General features: G+C 35.6%; 2 protein-coding genes across 3 annotated transcripts in view; one reads left to right on the top strand and one right to left on the bottom strand.

Annotated features, from left to right (window-relative positions):
• Positions 1-21,540, top strand: part of LOC138701769 (zinc finger protein OZF-like) — a 320,834-nt gene that overhangs the window by 65,333 nt on the left and 233,961 nt on the right. For both annotated transcript variants that reach the window (XM_069829014.1, XM_069829015.1), the window contains exon 4: positions 4,323-4,410. In XM_069829014.1, the coding sequence (XP_069685115.1) occupies positions 4,323-4,410 (88 nt within the window). The remainder of the gene's footprint in view (positions 1-4,322; positions 4,411-21,540) is intronic.
• Positions 13,041-21,540, bottom strand: part of LOC138701770 (ras-related and estrogen-regulated growth inhibitor-like) — an 839,928-nt gene continuing 831,428 nt past the window's right edge. Inside the window, exon 6 of the mRNA XM_069829017.1 lies at positions 13,041-14,953. Coding sequence (XP_069685118.1) covers positions 14,692-14,953 — 262 coding nt within the window. The 3' untranslated portion in view covers positions 13,041-14,691. The remainder of the gene's footprint in view (positions 14,954-21,540) is intronic.

The raw sequence follows: 21,540 nt of genomic DNA, 5'->3' as shown, positions 1-21,540 counted from the left end.
TTTTCCACTTCGACGGACTTCTCGGCCTCTCTAGGCAAGCAGAAGATGCGCGCGCAAACTCCCTCGCCGCGTAGGCCCTTTCCCCTCTCTTCTCTCCGCCGCGCGCCGTCCCTCAGTGCTCCGTGGAGCCCGCGCGATCTGTTCTCTTGCGGAACGCTGGTCGTGAGTTCGAATCTCACGTCGCTGTCACAGTATTATGGTAATTTCTTGAACCGCTGTTTGTAGTATACTTACTTAAAATTATGTAATTGTTTCTTTCAGCAGAGCTTGTAGTAGTGTAGTAATAATAGTGGTGGTGGTGGTAGTGGTGGTGGTGGTTATAATGGTTTATTTGACGATGCGATGAAAGAGTAGTGGAACGGAGAAAAATTCTCTCCGGCACCGGGATTTGAACCAGGGTTTTTCAGCTGTACGTGCTGATGCTTTATCCACTAAGCCACACCGGATTCCCATCTCGGTGTCGGATCGAATCGTCTCAGTTTAAGTTCCATCTCGTGGGTTCCCTCTAGTGGCCTGCCCTCTGCACTATGTCATAGATTCTATGAACGCAGGACTAATGTCCACATCTGTGTGGAGGTGCACTCGTTATGAGTGATTGATTGGACGGGATGCGACGGAATAAGCACCCTCTTAAATAACTAAGTGATTTACGCATATCATATATATTATTTTTATATTAGTATTTAATGTACCGAAGTACATAATTATGTTTCCACTACTCTTTCATCGTACGATGACGCAGAACATCCGGATGGAAACATCATATGTACTTCAGTACATTAAATAATAATATAAAAATAATATATATTATTTAACGATGCTTTTAATCGGAGAGGTTATTCAGCGTAGGCTACTACTTGTCATTTGTGACTGCAGATTCTCAATCACTGTACAGTATCACTCAATTAGATAAATGTACCCTATTCTTTAAGATTCATTATTATGTGAAGACGGAGCACAAGCTGAAACACATTATCTTAATAGCATAATTTGGTCTGCGACAATGCTGAATCTGTAAATAGAGAACTGACGTATTAAGAATTAAATGGACAAGGGTTTTAGGGCATGGGGTAATGGGTTCAAATTTACGGCACAAAATTGTATCCAGTCCATAATTTACATTTTTATTGGTAATAAAATATATTATGTATCTACATCCGCTATATAATTATACATATCTAAATCTGTTGTAGGGAAACAGTTAACCGGGTTTATGGATGGCTCCAAATATAGGCGAAGCATGTCCATCCTACGATAGAAATCAACACGGGAATGGGTTTTAACATGGCCGCAAGATACTAACGGAATATTTGTCGCCGCACTGATCCGTAATAAAAAAACTTCACTTTCACATCTTAAGCTTTCTGATAAAAGAAAAATAAAATAAAAATACATACATGTAATAAATCTTAATATTTATGAGATCATAGTTCTGACGTGGGCGTTGTGGAATGTTAACTTACTGTCCTGAAAGTTCATAATTGAGACATCAGAGAACCGAACAGACTTTATCGATTTTACATCGACTTTTATCCTACATATACAGATAGTCGACAGTAAAAAATATCTGTTGAAGTTAATATAAAATCGCTCTCTATATTTTTTTTTAACTTCGCCATTTATACGCTATTAAAAACAGTGCATCTGAAGTAACGTTAAATATTCTTCGTCACACCTGTTCCTCCCCAATACCTTTGAAGCGTTATTTCTCCTTCCATGGAGAATACTTTCTTCCATCCTCCTTTTTTTTCTCTCTCTCTTATGATTTTAGTAAGCTTATATCAAATCACTTCTCAAATACAATTAAAAAATGCTATATGTATTTCTGTTTTTGACAGTATTTTTTCTTCCCAGTTGGAGTGACCAGACGTCCTTTTATGTCCGGACATGCCCTCCTTTTTAGGCTTTTGTCGGGGCCCGGGCGGATTTTTTAAAAATCAAGAAACGTCTTCCTTTTCGTAACTTGTATGCCTGATATTTTTAAATTATCTGATTTGACGCCTTTTTCAAGTAATTTGCCTGTAGGAGGCAGCAGCATCGACGGAATATACTATTTGCTAACAATCATAACTCTCTTTGCTCCTCCTTGTTATGGTCGTTGCTCACAGGTAGCTAGTAAATCGAGAGATCGAGGTGCGAATATAAATCTAAATAGATATTTTCTGTTCTCTTTAATAATTATAGTTCCCTTGACTTTCGTATGTAGTTAACTGTAAAATCATTATTAAGTCTTTCGTAAATATTTTGTAATAAAATGGATATTAACACACTTTTAAGCATGATATAGGGGAGAGTCGGGTAGTATTGGACATCGGGTAATATCGGACAGTGAGTTTCTTTCTTTTACCACACGATGATAGAACCTGATTGACATGGTTACGTTTCTGTGATGTCGCATAGAGAAACGTAACCATGTCATTCAGGTACTACCATATGGTGGTAGATAAAAGAAACGCACTGTCCGATACTACTCGATGTCCGATACTACCCGATGTCCGATACTACCCGATGTCCGATACTACCCGATGTCCGATACTACCCGACTCTCCCCTAAGCCTAAATCTGTACTGTAAATATTTTGTAATAAAATAGATATTGACGTAATTTAAAGTATAATATAGGTTCAAGCCTAAATCTAAGTACATATTTTCTGTCCTCTTTTTTCGAACAATGTCTCCCTTTTTGAAGCTTTGTGTCCTCTTTTTTATCGATGTGAATCTGATCGCCCAAGTCCCAGTGTCATTCATGCGGAATAAATATTTCCTATACCTGAATAAGTTACAAAATTCAAAATCATTTGTTCCTAAAGCAATGAACATGAACATTAACAAAATAGGCCTAACCATAAAATTATTGGACATAAATTGAAGTATTAAACATACAGATGGAATTGGTAACTGTATAATTTACGGTATATTGGCCGTGGATTCGTTTGGGGTAGCGAGCAAGGCTTGTAATTACAGGCTGCACTTGGGCCTGGGTTCGAATCCTGCTTGGGCCCATTACTTCGTTGGGTTTATTCCAAGTTTTCTCCAAGGCAAATGTTCGGTAATCCTCTAACGAAACCTTGGTTTCATTACCCTACCACTAATTTCATCAACGCTACACAAACATGTATTTTATATAGCTTCATTAAATAGTTGATTAAAACGCAGATTTAATATTAACAGGGGTTTAGTGATCCAATATATTTTAGGAGAAATATTTCGCTATTTACTAAATACAGAGTCTTCAAATAGACCTTCATCCGTGAGTGTGCGGTCGCGCATGGCGACGTGAAGCACGCTGTGTGATGCAGAGTCGGATATTCATGGCCCCTTAAGTCAATCAAGCGCATATATTACAAATTACAATTACAACAACCACCTACCTTTGTCATAGAAGATGTTGAAAATTATGCCCTTGTGCCGCCACACATCTCTCATACGTTTTAAGGTAAATTATGGGTGAAATGTCTATTTTCAACATTTTTCAAGCTACGTCCTTGATTTTTTGTACACAAAATCACAGTGTGATAGATAATGATGTGGTGAAGTTTCATTTCTGTGAATCAGTCAGTTTCTGAGTTATTAGCAATAATATTTTGCAAAATTTGCATATTTCAAAATGAAATGTGAACGTCTATTTGAAGGCTATGTATATGTAAATTTATCTATTAGAAAACAGATACCGGAAGTCAATTATTAACACATAGTGTTAAAACATATGCTACAAACATTGTAGAGGTTGTCACAAATTTCGACAAATAGATTTCTAGAGTGTGTTCTGCTATTAAACAAATTGAATCGGAAGTGTTTAAGAAACATTACGTTAGGATCACCGTTATCAATACATCAGTGCGTAAAAATTTATGATGCTGAAAGTATCATAAAATGACAAACCCTTTAATTCCGCCTCGGTGGGCAGTGCCCGATCAAGTCGTGTGCGACGATAATGAAAGACGACAGCAGAACTCGGCGCAAATTTTGCTCCTTTATTATCCAGATAACGATGAAACGTACTGTATGGCACTGATTCTTTTGATGTCTTATATTCATTTGCTTCAACGGAAAATCCCTAGAATTTTCTCGCTCGAATTTTACGACAACCTAATACTATCTTCAGTCTATTACAAGATTGGAGCCCACTCGTAAGTTAATTGAGTTTACATAGAAAACGTTTGTATTACTCAACCAACTGATGGGTGCCCACTGTAAAAACACAACATGCTACGTAACACAAGCCATTTCATTCCATTAAGAAATTACAATGCTAGAGGCGATTTGTGTCAGAGCTAATAGAATTTATGAAGCAATATAGTCACTGTATTATTTCTGTTGCAGATACATTCGTGTTTTGGCAGAGTATGGACTACATCACAACAATGTCTTTCTTCCGTTCATTGCGACCACATTCTTCTGCATTACCAATGTAAATATAATGCACTATTTTATTTTTAATTACATAGTGGGCAAAGTTACTACCCTTTGTTTTAATATTTTTTATATCCTACTTCTGCGTTGATACATCCGACCAACAGTTTCTATCAAAAGTTTAAGGACATCCATTTAAAAGTGATGTTTCACTTCTGATACAGCTTACAGCAGTAAAATTTTGTAAATATTCAACATTTTTTTCCTCCATTACTGTATCTTGTACTATAATGAAAATTAGTAGGTGTAAAACACTGAAAAAATATTTTTACGATTAAAAAAATTGTTTATATTTTTTATTTTTCAAAATTCAAAATGATGGCAGTTCACTATGCAGTGACGAAGCGTTTCCCTCATAACTAAAAAACTATTCAACATTCTATGATGAAATTTTTTGTGTGTATTTGTGCATGTCATATCTACAAAATAATGCATAATCACTTCTCTATCTTTGATAGATTGTCTGATAAAAAGTAAATTCATTTTAAAAGATGGTCAAATATCAGTATTTTCTTATAACACGAAATAGAAACAATATTATTTACTAAGTAATATAGTTAAAAGAGCATGATATTGTAAACATGAGTTTCAGCAATAAAATGAAAGAGAGAGAACACAAAAATGTTTGAGTATGAGGGAAACGCTTCATCACTCCACAGTGAACTGCCACCATTTTGAATTTTGAAAAAAAATATATATAAATCATTTTTTTAATCGTAAAAATATATATATATTTTTTTCATATAGCAGAAGGAGAGTGTTTTACACATACCAATTTTTATTATTGTACAAGATACAGTAATGGAGGAAAACTGAGTTGAATATTTTCAAAAATTTCAATGCTGTAAGCTATACCGAACCCCTTAATAATTATGTGAAACCTGCTGTTCTTTATACAGGGAATAAATGCCTTTGAAAAATGAAGAGTTTTTACTTTAAACCCAATCTCTCTATCTTTCAAACTATGGATTATATAACAGTTTTTCTGTTACGAAAACTTATTGAAAAATTAAATTTTTTGTAGGAAAAAAATTAATTAGGCTACTCCAAAATGAGTGTACTTAAATAAATGAATTTTAGGATAGAATTAGACATATATGAAATGTTTTTTGTGCAGTTATCACTTTTTATTTAAAAAATGTGTGACAGCTCGTTCACGCATTGTAATCCAGATACTTTTCTTTATTTTTTTAAGGAAACATTGCCAGTTTCTAAAATTCTCTTGAGTTTGAAATACGCGGCAAATTGATCAGGAACAGTCACTGCCATTTACATTGTAACATTGGGAGTTATTAAAAACTTGTCAATCAGCTTATTTCCTCCATTTTTATTAACAGTTGCAGAGTTTGTTACAAGTGTGGAAAGGTTAGATTTATTCCTTGAAAAAAAGTGAAAGAGTCGAAATTCAGTGAGTATGAACATGAAGTAACATTATTGTAATGTGGAAGAGTGACTTAAGATAATATCTAACTCTATCTCAAAATTCATTGATATAAGTACATACATTCTGGAGTAATTAATTTTTCATTACAGAATTATTATTATATAACCCACAGTTTGAAAGATAGACTGGTTTTGCAGTAAAAAAAAAAAAAAAACTTAATTTTTCACAGGCATTTGGTCCCTTTATAAAAAACAGGGGTTTTCACATAAGTATAAGGGCAGGAGTGAAACATCTATTTTGAGTGAGTGTCCTTAAACTTTTGGTAGAAACTGTAGGTCACACAAATATATTTTTCCGCACCGTATGACAATTTATGCAAATGCATTTTCAATGGCTATTTTCAAAACCTCAACTCTTGTTGAAATGGGTAATGACTTTTGCTGTAGCCTATTTTATATATTGTAAGCCTATGATCAGGTTAGATCGGATATCTACAGTAATGAAACAGTACTACTACAATGGAAGAGGAACTCTTAGGATTCTTCCTACTTGGTCGAATTGTTTCACTCATTTTAGTTATTAATACTGTTAGGTTAGTCCTTAGATTGAGATGATGTCCGATAATGTCACCCGTCTCATCGTTTCTCATTTTTTAAGAACAAAAATAACCTCCGCATTGAAATGTTCTGAAATTCTACCATATTATGTTTGATATCATACACCCAGTAAAATACTATCGTAAGTCGAAAATCACATATTACTTTCATGATTTTTTGCAACACTGTTTTACTAGTTGGAGGTATGAAATTCTAATACAGTAAATTATATCAAAAGTTTTTGTACCTATTTATTAAAATATTTTTACGCAACAGTATTTTATTATGAAGTAACGTATCTTTACAAATAAAAATTTTCCAGTTACGACACTATTTTACTGGGAGTGCTATACAGACATAGAATTTGATATTACGAAACTGCATGTACATTTTTTGGGGGGGGGGATCGTAGACCTCTTCTTGCAATCCACCGCTTTGGAGTAGTGGTTGGCGTGTCTGACTGTGAAACTAGTGGATCAGAGTTCGAATCCTGGTTGGGACAAGTTGCTTGGTTGATGTTTCTTCGGTGTTATTCCTGCTTGGATTGATTAGCTGGTTGGATTTTTTTGGAGGTTTTCCACAGATGTAGGGCGAATGTCAGGTAATCTATGGCGGATCCTCGACTTCATCTCGCCAAATACCATCTCATTATCACCAATTCCATCGACGCTAAATAACCCAGTTGTTGATACAGCGTCGCTAAATAAGCAAGTAAAAAAATTCACAGTTGTTCATTTTGTCTCTATAGACTGCGGTATTAATATTGAAATATGTGGGTCAGAAATAATTCGTAACCTATTTACAGATCACGTCATAGGAAATGTCTCAGTTCTGTCATATGTTTATACTGTAGGGTACACTTTACATAACGGTGTCTTTATTTCCTGCTTTACAAAGGTCACTCGTTGCTCTTCACTTCTTGTTATTTTATACTGTTTTTAGATTCCTTTAAAATTCTTGGAATTATTTTTATTTTGGATACTGTTCTCTTTAGATTTCCAATTTTAAAGTCTAATGTAATAGCAGTAAAAGTAGGAGCAACATTTTCTGATTGGAAGACAATAAATTGTGGACAGGGCTGCCCTTTATCACCTCTCTTGTTTAACATTCGAACAGATGAGAATGATATAGCCCTAAGTCACACAGACAAAATTTTATAGGAGAGCGTACTGAAGGTCAGAGTCCAATGCTATTAGGTTCGGTATAATAATTTCTTCGGCGTATACTTAGGTCATTTGTTGAGTAATTTTGACTATTACACTTTTACTACGTCATACTACTTTTGACTAATAAAACGGTGCGGAACGAGGTGTTTCAAGCAATCATGGCTGCTTAGCTTCAATTTTTGTCACCTCACTAGCATTTGTTTTTATCACCTCCCTAGCATTTATTTTTATCACCTCTCTAGCATTTGTACTTTGTTTGCCAACATTGTACTTCCAATAATTGTACCTTTTAAAATGATTCAGCGTTATTTCATCATCCTTAATTAAAACTTTTCTATCGTTTACCTTTGTTTTATATTATTTAAGTTATGTTATAGCTTTTGCTGTATGAGATTATGGATAGCCACGTATCAGATAGCCTATTGTTTAATATAATTTAATAATTGAAGTGGAATGCAACTGGTTTAATAAAAATGAAACTGAATCAACAAAGCCTTCTTGACTAGCAATTGTCCATAGAGTTCAATGAAGATTGTATAGTTGGCACAACTGATAACAAGAGAACAGCTGATCATAACACACTACTGTCATCTAGCGGATTATTTGTAATAATGAGATAGTACAATAATACATTTAAAGCAGTTTAATACATGTTTTAGTAAGTCAATTAATATTTTATTTTATTAGAGAATTTTATTTCTTGTAATCTTTATCTACTTTCTTCTAATTGTGTAATAGTCAATTAAATCCCACTCGAGTTTCGATTTTCTCTAGATAAATCAAAACCTCTAGTGAGATTACTATAGATCAAATTCACAGGCTTAGTTATGAACCGTACAGAGTAATTAAATACACAATTAGAATACAAATTAAATAATAATAATAATAATTTTTTTTTTCTTTTCTTGACCTCTTCTTTTATCTGGCTTACACACCACTATGGGTGGAGGAGAATATTCATTTGATCGTACATTAGGCATTTCGCCCCTGTTCGTGGGATCGGCATGACTCTGAGACATCACATAAGTCACAAGACCACGGACTAACACCCAATCCCATGGAAGGAAGATAAATTTCTTCCGTTGCCCACGCTGGGAGTCGAGCAGTCAACCGCTTGATTGGAAGCGCATGTGTTATCCACACAAGGACAACTGCAGATTTAAGTAATAATAAATTATAATTCGCTTAAAATGATTAGTCATTATAAAACGAAAGTAAAGTTAAAATAAACAAGTATAGTAGCTGAAAAATTTAGATCAGTCAGGAAAACAATATGCAGGTGTACATACTAGAGAACTACGTTACTTGTAATAGGCAAATTTAAGTTATTGTTAATAACGCCTGCCGCCAGATTACTCTACGTACGCAGCGGTGTCACAGGTTGCCGCATTTACAAGGCGTTTTTAATTAAGTTGCAATATTTCGTGTTTAACGCCGAAATTGATTTATTTTTCATCTGGACAGTGTACAAATGACATAATACAATTACATTTTTTGTATAATAAAACGGGCAGAATTACTCAAAGAACAATATTAGATATGTACGTCTCTGTACTTTGCAGCGCTTTTGAACTATATAAATTATGTAGCTTCCTTCAAATACCGTGAATTTATGATGTTATAGAAGACAGTGATGAAAGGCAATAAATATGAGGAGAGACCACCTCTGTGGTGTAGGGGTCAGCATGCTGGTCTCTTACGCAGAGAGCCCGGGTTCGATTCCCGGTCGGGTTGAATTTCCTGGTTGAGGTTTTTCTGGGTTTTTCCTCAACCGTAAGGCGAATGCCAGGAAATTTGGGCCCCAACATCCCTGAAAATCACCAGCCTCATTCATCACCAAAATCATATTCATAACAAATCAGTCATATATTACAGTCGCCATCTAGTTCACAACAATAGAACCAGTCTCAACAATAGTGCACAGGCCTTCGGATTTCAACCAAAAGATTAACTCGCGATATGACCAAAGATGTTAAAGCGAATATAAATAACAGCGAGGGAAAAAAATGAGGAGAATCGCTTCAAACCGTATTAAGTGTATCGGTGGACGAAATTGACATTTTTAGTTTAGTCTTTTTTCCCCATCTTTCATGCTATGAAGTGTGATCGCTTGAAATCGTATTTTTTTTCTAAAGCGAGAAAATGAGTGTTTAAAAGTGACGTTGTTTCAAATTATATTCGATCCTTTAAAGTGTCTAGATCAAATTGTATTATGTCCAAAATTCATTTTATTAAGTTGGAAAAACGCCTTCTAATAATATCTGAAATGCTGACACCTAAAGGTTACCATAATACAGAGTGGGTTAAAAGTCGCTTTCTCCAAATACTTCCTTAAATTTAATTACATTTAATTTACATTTGACTACACATTCCTTTACAAATTTTGTTCAAAATGGAAGCCCTACTTCTCGATACACAATTCACAACATTTAGACACTGATTTACAGATAGTAGAATGTAACTCACGTTTTACACCGATTTTCACGAATAACTGTTCGATCATCTGTCGCAACTGATGCAGATCCTGCGGTTTCTGAGCAAATATATAATTTTTTCAGGATACCTCACAGAGAAAAATCACATTTTGTCAGGTCGCATGATCTGGGTGGTCATTCTCTTGTGCCACGATGCCCAATTCATTCATGCTAGTGTAATAAGTTCATCACTCGTACACCATCCTGTTGTGATATCAACTGCATATAGTCGACCTGGTTGGCGAGTTGGTATAGCGCTGGCCTTCTATGCCCAAGGTTGCGGGTTCGATCCCGGGCCAGGTCGATGGCATTTAAGTGTGCTTAAATGCGACAGGCTCATGTTAATAGATTTACTGACATGTAAAAGAACTCCTCTGCAGTTGCGAGCGTCATTAAATAAAACATAACATTTTTAACATCAACTGCATATAGGCAAAACGAGGGCTATTTTCAAGATATGACATCGGAAAAACAATTAACACGTGAACATGGTTGCCAACTCACCACTTATTACACAAGCTATTCGTTTGTTCAAGTTATGACATCTGTACTGTATATGTGCACAAATATGAAACCCAAGAACGAATATTGGGGAAAGCGACTTTTGACCCACCTTGTATTTATGTGGATAGTGTTTACATTTTTACCTAAGAATAGAATTTGAAGAACTACAAACACTAATTGAATATTCTAAGAATATTGATGAAATCCGTGAATTAAAACGAATTATGTAAAAAGATCGATTATTGTTGATGAAACTGTAACTGGATAAAAATAGAGCCTGCTTAAATGCGACAGGCTCATGTCAGTAGATTTACTGGCATGTAAAAGAACTCCTGCGGGACAAAATTCCGACACATCCGGCGACGCTGATATAACCTCTGCAGTTGCGAGCGTCGTTAAATAAAACATAACATAACATAATCCTAACAAAGGGAAAGCAATGCGTCTTGTTTCTAAACTATAATTAATTGCACCAAACAGCAGAATGAAGTAAAGAAAACTGATCTGAATAATCTATTAAGCGAACTGTTTGTGAATAATTAGGCCTAGAGGAGCATAAGAGACTTAGGTTTCTATGGTAATATCATCAGTTCAAAAACTGTGGTTACATGCTGTAAGGATGATGGTGATATGGTAACTTGTGACTGGCTAGAGGAAGAGGGAGGGTTGATAAGAATTTGAAGAAGCTTGAGATTTCCATGGACCTAGACTTTTGACAGCAAAAAATATATTGTATGAACATTCTGTATAGCAAGATTTTAAAATCATAAATTGTCACTTGGTACCATTACGTAGGATTTCTAATTAATGCTGATAATAATTTTGCGTTATTTTGAGTATTTGTCTTACTGTAGCTTTTAACAACGCAATTATCTATCATGTATGTATCAAAATGTATTAAGTCTATAACATTTCCTTTAATTTCGTGAAACACAAAATATGAGAATTGATATTATGTTTGCAAGTTCTTATAGATACACCTGGAGCATTGTAACATCAAATTTTTCGTTCTTTGAAAACTTGTCCAGTTTAGGAGTCATTAAGTTTTTCGTCATTCCTGTAAAATATTTTTTCTTGGACGTAATACGATTTGAAATGGTGATCCTTATATTATGTCACTCAGTCGCCTGTCAGCTGTTAGCTGTACGAGATATATATTAGGAAATTGTCTTCTGAGAAACTGAACGACGGATATGTTCCATTTTGCTGCAAACTGACCTAAGTGTATTTATTTTAATTATCAGATTTCAAGAAATATAAGAAATATTTCAGGATTTTCCTATTTTTTTTCGGTGTACCTGAAGTTCGAAACGATCTTGTAAGTTTTTTTGTACCTATTAATTTTCCATTCAAACTCTCAACTGTTCTAAATTCGCTTATTTTCGAATTAAAAATGATCAAACGTTACATATTTATTTACAACACTGCGGGATGTCATAATTGTAAATGTAGTAATTGAGATAGTTTTTATGGTAAAGTATCTGCTCTATCATGTACACTTTCCTGTCAAACCAGTACGGCTCACATTAATAACCATTTGAACATTTATGTTATCCCGTACAGTACTACTTCGTATGGGAACGATTATTTATTTGTACCTATTATGACGTTTTGGCCTAAATTTTCATTACACAAAGAATAAGGCAATCGTATCATATGCTTGTATGCTGTATATTTCTTCAAATGTTGCTATCTTTTGTAGAGAATTAATGGCATAACTCATATTGTAATTCATTGCTAACAGTCTTCGGTAATATACAGGGTCTTTCATAAGTAACGAGTCTATCGAAAAATTAAATATTTAGGATAATTTTTTTGAAATGATGTTTATCCTCACGAGAAAGAACCTTTCCCGGTGCTGTACAGTCGATTTGATGTTCGAGCCTTGCTAGACGAAGGTTTCCAGGCAGGTGGATCGGTCGCACAGGCCCAATCCGTTGGACTCCGCGATCACCTGATTTGACTCCTCTGGACTTCTTTTTCTATGGATTCATCAAGGACCGTGTCTATGCGACTAAGCTACGCACCATTCCTGAATTAGTGGAACGAATCGAACATACGATACAAATTGTTACGTCGGACATGCTCACTAGAGTCCATGAAGAGTTTATAAGTCGCTTACATTTGTGCATTCAGCAGAACGGAAGACATTTTGAAAATTGTACGCCATAATTTATCAACAATTGAAACTGTTTTTACATTTATGTGTTTTAATAAGATTTAAAATACTAACCATTCTTTCGTTTAATAACTCTGGCGGCAAGGGGAGGAGGGTGTTTGTTTCCAAATCGACTGTACGGCACCTCTTTCTCGTGAGGATGAACATCATTTCAAAAAATTGTTCAAAATAGTTGATTTTTCGATAGACTCGTTACTTATGAAAGATTCTGTACTTGCATGCAAATTAACGAGAAATAGGGGAAATTACTATAGTAATAATTATTTAACTATCTAAAGCATTAATTTTATTAATGGATGCAGGAATGTAAAATTGAAATCGCATGCATAATTGATTGTATAATTTATTAGGAATTTTTACAGTTTTTTAAATTTTACAATTATCTAATATTTGCGAAATATTTGAATAGGAAATTGACCATGTGTTGTTTGACATATGCGTTATTACTGGCAACGAAGATTAACCTTCAACTATTATGCTTATTGTGTACCTCATAATTTCGTGCTATATTTCATATAATATACCTTGAACCGAAATTCTTACATAAACATGACTCTTTGCCGATCTTAGTCGTAAATAAAAAATACACATCGGCATGGCAACGATAGTTGAAGGTTAATATCGGTTGAGATCAAACTTTTACGTTATTGCCATAATAAGGCACACACACTTTTATTGTATCATTCGGCATAATTATGTATATACAATCTCCAGTAATTCTCACTCACATAATATTATTGTGTATCTTTCTTTGTAATATGTGTCGTGAGTTCTTGGCCACATTTATTTCAAATTATGATTTATAAATTTCCTTCTTGCATCCTGAAGCGTCTGAACATGTCACTTGAATTTCACTTCGAAGTGGAAGTTTATTTTGAAGCTACATATGATTTCAAATTTTTGATGAGTCTAAGTTGAATTTTTTTCTGAACAAGGACGGTTTCAGAAGCGTTTTGTCGGGATATTCCCATTTCCCTACCTTTATTCTATCATTCTTCTATTGTCCACAATCATCCTTATCACAAGTACAGAAATAAACGGGAAATTATTTTACCAGACCATCTTTCCATGATACCAATTCCATGGGATTCTACGACGAATGTTACACGAAGAATGTAACCGTAGGAATGTCTCTAGTTGGCGCCGAGTCCTGAATTATCAGGTATGGCACAATAAACTTATTGTCTCCATCTGTAACATTGGGTAGTTGTTCGGATATTGAGGAAGAACTATTTATGTATAATAAGCGTAACACACCTTATCGGTACCAACTTTGCTAGTGGTAGGCACTGATAAAACATATTAAGGAATGTTTCAACATCAAGTAAAATGGAATTTTTTTTATAGAAACATTTCATGAAAATCCTAATATTTTGGATCATTATTAAAGTCTTTACAAACGCAATGCGGAAGCATTCCTATGTGCAGCGGCACCCAGTTTCTTTAGACTACAGCTTATGCTGAGGGAAAGTCTTTTCTTTCAGTCGCGAAACCTACTGTTCTTGTTGAACATGATATCCGAATGTGTATACACATCCAGTTTTCTTTACTAAGCGAAAGCTGCTCCTCTTGACATTAAGTGCTACCCAAATGTTGTTTTTCTTTCTGGAAACAGTCGTATTTCTTTTTAAAGTGTAGAGATCTTTGTATCATACAGCTGAATAAATTTTCTCTTACTAATCTCGACGATTTGCCTTATCAAACTCAACACTGAAAAGACGCTTTGCTTTCGTTACCAGTCTTCTTTTCATATACGCGTAAAGAAATTCCTCCAATCGCATTGTATCCATGTAAGTCCCATTCTACGACGCTGGAGAAATTCTTCTCAGATTCAGTACATGTTCACACAATTTTCTTTTGATGGACTTTCTTTAAAAGTGATGTATTGAAGAGAAACCTCTTCTTCTGGTGATCAGTCAACGTCGCTGTCCACGAGAAAGTCCATTTCTTTGGACAAGGTGATGTGTTTCTGCCCATTAGATGCTGAGGGAAGGTCTTTTCTTCCTGTCGCCAGTCTTGTTGTTCTTTCCGAAGATATTGCCCAGAACTTTGGACACACTATTGACACCAAGCTTCCTCCTGATGGGTAGTGCCCTCAGCAGCTGCACAGACCGGGCTTCCCTAAGGAGCGACTGGAACGCGAGAGAAACTCCTGCGAAGTTCTCTGCGGCGCTGACTTCGTAGAATTGGCAACCATATTGAAGAGAGAGTTCTTGGCCATCGTCGACGCAGATTTGCCTGCAACAAAGGATATTTCTACTTAATAACAATTATCATCAGTTTCATTTTATGAATTTAGTTTCTTTTTTACAGCATTCAAGTGATCTGCTTTATTTCCAGGCTTTCATTTTTTTCTGGAGATCACTAGTTTATGTTAAAGGATTATAAAATTTTTGTGTCGGTGAAATGTATAACATATTCTTATTTGCACATGAATTCCTACGCCCAGATATTTGATATATATCTAAATTATCTATATAACGTTTTAATAATCTAAAATCTGTTTAGAGTATGGTCACTAAAACAGGTACATAAGTAGTATATGAAGAAATTAGTTTATAATGTTATACTTTATTGTATAGGAAACTCTCTTCGCTATTTTTATAATTTTGGCCAATGCAATAACTGTGATCCTATAAACGTGTTTCGTACGCTTTTTTTGTACGACAGCATTATAAAACAATGAATAAAGAAACAGCATATCAAATTTTTAACGGTGAATCATGGTCTGTGAAGAATGAGTATTAATTTTTTGTTCTCCAGAATTAAAAACAGTCTTCGTCGTTAGTGCAAATCGTGCATAATATGCCACATTATTATACCAGTGCCGTAAACTATTATCATGCCTACTAAAAGTCATGACTTCTATTATGACAGCATAACTTATGTCATAAATTTAATATTATGAAACGATTTGCCAGTGCCATAATATTAAATTAAGACATCATTGTTGTCATAGCAACCTCTTTCTTCGTAGACAATGATATCGAACTACTCATCATTACAAATACGATGCTATTTTTTTTTATTGTTTTATAATACAATCACAGTCTAGCATATACAGTCACGAAGCTTGAGTTGTGAGAGTGCTAGGAACAATAGACTGTGCCGGTACTATTTCGCATTGTCTGTAATGAAGCGATATTAGCGATCCTAGTGGTTAGCAACTATCTATGGATTCATATTTATTACGTATTGAGCTTCGTGACTGTAGTCTATATACTAGACTGTGATACAATCGTATAAAAATGACGTATGAAACACTTTTATAATGTTGTACAGTTATTGCACTCATCAAAATTAGAAAACTCGTTTCCTAAACATTGACTCCTGTTACGGTACAAGTTATGCCGTCATAATAGAGAGCATCACGTTTTAGTTGGAATGATAATATTTTACGGCACTGATACAACAATCATACATATTGTGCACGATTTTGACAAACGATAAAGACTGTTTACAGTGATGGCGGACAAACAGTATACTATGCAATGGTCATGTAATGATAGCTGTTAAGACATGAGTACGAAGTAATTTACGATGCGACTCTTGGAGAGAGTCATAAACTTCGTAAAGGTGTATTAATAGCCATTATGGAGAGTTACATACATTTTTCTACAACCAGTTACATAAATAGTAGGTAAAAACTATACACTTATTTAGTGATATTGACGATAAGGCACTATCAGCATCGTCTGAAACAAAACACTGTAAGCGGTAAGCGATAATTTATGTCTAGTCACCAGAAAATCTGGACCTTATCTATACTTCGTTCCATAATGTCTGACAGGGGATGTAAATATTGCCGGCAGAGAGCGGAAGAAATATAATTGCTGAGGTAGAACGTTTTAGGCCGCCCAACTTCAAGATAAGCGTGGGATGTGACCTCTGCCATTGGTTGAACAGCAATTCTCCTTCTCCCTCTCTCTGCCGGCAATATTTACATCCCCTGTCAGACATTATGGAACTGAGTATAGATATACATAACACGCATTAAATAAGTAAGTTTAGAATGGGAATAGAAAAAGTAATTTATGAGTACAGAAATTGCTTATATAAGACTATGCAAAGCGTTTAAGTACCATATATATATTAATTACAAATAAAATGGAAGTTAAGAAGACATTTTACGTAAAATAAAAAAGTGATACAGGACAATGAGATTCGTAAGCGGAAAAAAAGAAAAGGAATCTGTAATGTAAGTGCTGTAGATACGGCAACATATGGATAGATTAAATCAGAGAAAGCATAAAGAACAGAAATTTTAAAGAATGAAAATTCTGTGTATCGAGATCGCTGGAGAAAGTAACGTTGGTAGACCAATAAAGAAAAGTGCACCAGTAGTATTGCTGATAATGGCTTTAGAAAAAGTGAAGCGATTACAGAAGACGAAACCAGCCACAACGGCATTTTTTTGCATATGGTCTCTGCTATAGGAAGTATAAACCATAACATCCATAGGAAATAAGAACTGAAATAAAATACAGTATGTCGCTAGGTTAGGGTCGCCTATCTCTGGGTCAGAGGGAAGTCGTCGCTGCCGTCAAGCACATGGTGTGAGGAAAGGCACAGTCATCGTGGTGGAAGGCCCGGCCAATTTGCATGATGCAGCTACGGGAGTTGTGTTGAGCGCATAATTTCATAGTTTTCAGTGGGAATGAGGCTCATTCATCTTGTCATATCGGGAACAGCCAGAGCACTGACTGACAGCTACACGACGACTGCATAGCCCCGTGTGCCTGCAAAAGTGGCACGAACCGATGTTTTCATAGGACATTTTAAACCAAGGGTTGTCTTTTTATTTTTAGAACGCATCATCTCTCACTCTGCTAGTATTGAACTACGTATCTTAGAACTCGAGATTCAACTTAATTTTAAGATGTGAAGAATAAATGGGATGAGACAATTCTTTGGACATGTCACTCTCGGTCTGAAATTATTTAAATGTTAAAATGTTACGTTGGAAAATGTTGATGCTTGCACACTTACAGGCAAGGAATTCCTTATCGAAGTATGTTTGTTGGTTTCTTGGAAAAACAACGAATAGAATGAGGAAAGGTAATGATAATTTGATCATGTCGCGGTTCGAAAGGTTGGTGTGAAATAGTAGGCCTACTTCCTTCCTCTCGGTTTTTCTGTCTCTCTTTTTTATACGCATTATATTATATATTATCGTAGTTATTTACAATATAAGTGTTAAAAAAGACATTTTATTTAGTGAGTAGAGATGTTTCGAATATTCATGGGTTAAGAAATTTTATCATGAAATTTCGACCAGTGAAATCCGGTTTCGCAAGCATCTATAATGGCTAGGGTAACATCATGCCAACCATATGTTAACCCTGTACTGGTTGGATGATCGTTCACTTCTGCTGAATCACGTGAATGTGACGCGAGCAGTCGACTGGTAGGCCTTGACCCTTTTGTGTTGACGCGAAACGGATTTTTTTTATGATTTCTTTAGTAAGTTATTTATGTATGCATTTTGAATAACAGCCCTTACTACTTACTTATTTACTTACAAATGGTTTTTAAGGTACCCGCAGTTTCATTGCCGCCCTCACGTAAGCCGCCATTGGTCCCTATCCTATGCCAGATTAATCCTGTCTCTATCATCATATCCCAACTCCCTCAAATACATTTTAATGTTATCCTCCCATCTACGTCTCGGCCTCTCCAAAAGTCTTTTTCTCTCCGATCTCCCAACTAACACTCTATATGTATTTCTGGATTTGCCCTTATGTGCAACATGCCCTGCCCATCTCAAATGTTTGCATTTAATGTTCCTAATTATGTCAGGTGAAGAATACAATGCGTGCAGTTCTGTGTTGAATAACAGCCTAGTTAAAAAAACTGTAATGACATTGGCGTCTTGATAAAATAACGGTATTGTTGTGAAGCAATAAAAAATATTTTTTTTTATTCAGTGGCAGGACCCTTAACTTGTCGTTATTCTCCCTCATTCTATGAGCGACTCATACATGTCGCTAATGCCCAGAAGCCTAAACCACTTAGTTCGTTAAAGACTATCCAGAGTGCACCACACGGGTGGGTTCACATTGCATTAGCAATTAATGATGATGATTATTATTGAGAATTGTTAGGATGTCACACAGGGAACTCAGTACCCCGTGGAAACCTCTGTGTTACCAGGACCACGGAATTACTCAACACCAGTTATAGCTTCAGGGTTGAGCTGGATTTGAACCCGGACCCTCTGACTTAAAAGCTCAGCATTTCAGCACTGAGTCACCGTCGTGATGCAACAATAATGATATAGTATTTGTCATGAGCGTAACATTTTTATACAGGGCTTTCCTTTCAAAATTTCCCAGTCTAAATAACTAATTATTTAAATTGAATTCAATTTAAACAAAAAAAAAAAAAACACACACACGTCAATTTAGATATTGAGGGGGAAGTCTGAAACCAGCTTAATTGCATTTTAGATTTCACCTCCCACCTCTCACTTTGAAATTTCAAATGGCACCCCTATATTTTTATACTTAAATATGAAAGAGCATTCCATTACTCTTACATCGTATGATGACGCAGAATATCTGCATGTAAATATCATATGTACTTCGGTACATTAAAATAATATATACTATTATCAGGCTTACTACTACTACAGGCCTACTACTATCACCACAACCTGCTTCAGAATTCACCGAATGAGCCAATGGAAATATAAAAATTTGTATTTGTGTTTACTTTCATCATCGAATAGAAAGACGGAAGTAAATAACTGTACTTTAGACTGAAGGTTTCAATACGGAGAAATAGTTTTGGATTCATTCTAACTTATGGCGTAATAGCATACATATTCTACCTTTTTTATTACGTAATCCGATGTAAAGATAGCCTACAGAATGGGTGAATTCGCGGTTTTGTGTTCGGGAAATGTTTGGTTTTGTGAAGTCGATTACTCTGCTGAAAAGACTTTCTTAGTATTACTCTTCTCGTCTACACTTTGCAGAACCCTAACGCTACACGCCGATGTTACATAACTGCTGCCACTAAACAAACAGGAGGGAGCGAAGCCTCTGCTACGTTTGGGAGTTGTGTGTACTCCTTTAAAGGCTTGCTCCTTTCCAATCGTGACGACGAAGAATGCAATCATATTTGTTTTCTGTTCCAGTTAGGAGTAGGGATTTGTATTATCGACGTTCTCCTTCAAACACGAATAATTGATATCGTGTTTTTGTTTGAAACAGGTTCCTGCTACAAAGGATCTTTATTTCATTATCAGAACCAGTTCAACTGATGGGACTTCAGTGCGTTGCTCTCAATCACTTCATGTTTATTATTTTATCTAATAATGAATCACTTACTGGGACACAGTTTGGCTGTTTCGAAGTCCGTTCGAAAAATCAACAAGATGACGAGATATTTTAGCGTTACGTTATATGCTAATCAATGATGATTAACAATTCTTCGTTATATTGATCATTGCCGATACATGACAACGTAGGAGTGGATGTAATTAATCTCTTGTGTATATGGAATGGAATACAACTACACTTATTTCGAGAGGTGATACCTACTCTACGCCTAGAGGAAGCACAGAATGTATCAATTTGATATTGGGGTAACGGTTTAGTAATAACCCTACGGTGACTGAGTAGTCAAACCTTCGGTCTGTCATGCAGAGGGCCCGGGTACTCCTCCCGGTGTGGCCTGGGATTCTTAATGATAAATCCATGAAAAATCCATAGTGATTCTTTTTTAATTTTTTGATTGGTTTATTTTACGAAGTTTTATCAACTGCTATGGTTATCTAGCGTTTGAATTAACTGAAGGTGGTAAAGCCAGCGAAATGAGCCCGGGGTCCAGTGCCGAAAGTTACCCAGCATTTCCGTTTAATAGGTTGAGGGAAAATCCCGGAAAATTCCTCAACTAGATTCAAAGATATTTGACCTACGATTTTATGATCGTGTAAGCGAACTTTCTACTCAAGGAATAAGTCTAGATCATATATACCCAGATTGCTCGGCGTTATACGCTTTGACGGTAACAACTTTTGTCAGGTTTACTATGCTGCCATCTAGTTGTTACATAAGGAGTCACGTCATAACTCTCATTTGAATTGCATTAGTGACTGTACTGCCATCTCATGTTCGTTTACGGCGGGCGGGTGGCGATCCTGGCGGTTGTTCTCTTCAAAGTGCAACCGATTTTAATATAGGAACGATCAATCTATGTGTGATCTCGGGAATAAGTCAGAACCTAAGATACGAGTATAAAAAAACTGAAAAACTTTTAAATAGTTCCGCTAGTTCTCAATAGGTGGCATCATTATTGGGGCAGTTAAAAAGTGTCTGGGAAAATGATGATGTAGATTAAGCATAAATTATTCTCATAATTGACAATATCAGCGGTTTTCAGCTAAACTAAGTGTTGTTTTACAATTAGCAGAGGTGGATGAAATATTGAATTCTATAATCCGGGTTATATTTATGTACCATTGGTAACACTGTTATTATCATCGCCATCTATTCGTACAAGTAATAACTAAAGAAGTCACACTTACACCAACAAATTATCGATCACTATCGATTAGTAGGGTCAGGTATCTTTGAACGCCAGTGTACACGAAGTTATTCTGCACAAATACATGCAGTATCACTCGCGACATTGGCCCATATAGACATCTGTAGTCGGAATAGAGAACTTCGTGGCGCGATTTCCTAAATTTACATGAGACTCACATTTTATTCGTCTTTGAAAATCCATTTTGAGTCATCATAATTATCTTTTCTTTAGTCCACACCTGTGGAGTAACGGTCAGCGCGTCTGGCCGCGAAACCAGGTGGCCCGGGTTC

Source organism: Periplaneta americana, chromosome 6 (assembly GCF_040183065.1).
Source record: "Periplaneta americana isolate PAMFEO1 chromosome 6, P.americana_PAMFEO1_priV1, whole genome shotgun sequence".
In the NCBI taxonomy this organism is placed as follows: Eukaryota; Metazoa; Arthropoda; class Insecta; order Blattodea; family Blattidae; genus Periplaneta; species Periplaneta americana.
Note: the sequence above shows the minus strand (reverse complement) of the source record. Positions and strands in the feature narration are given on the sequence as shown.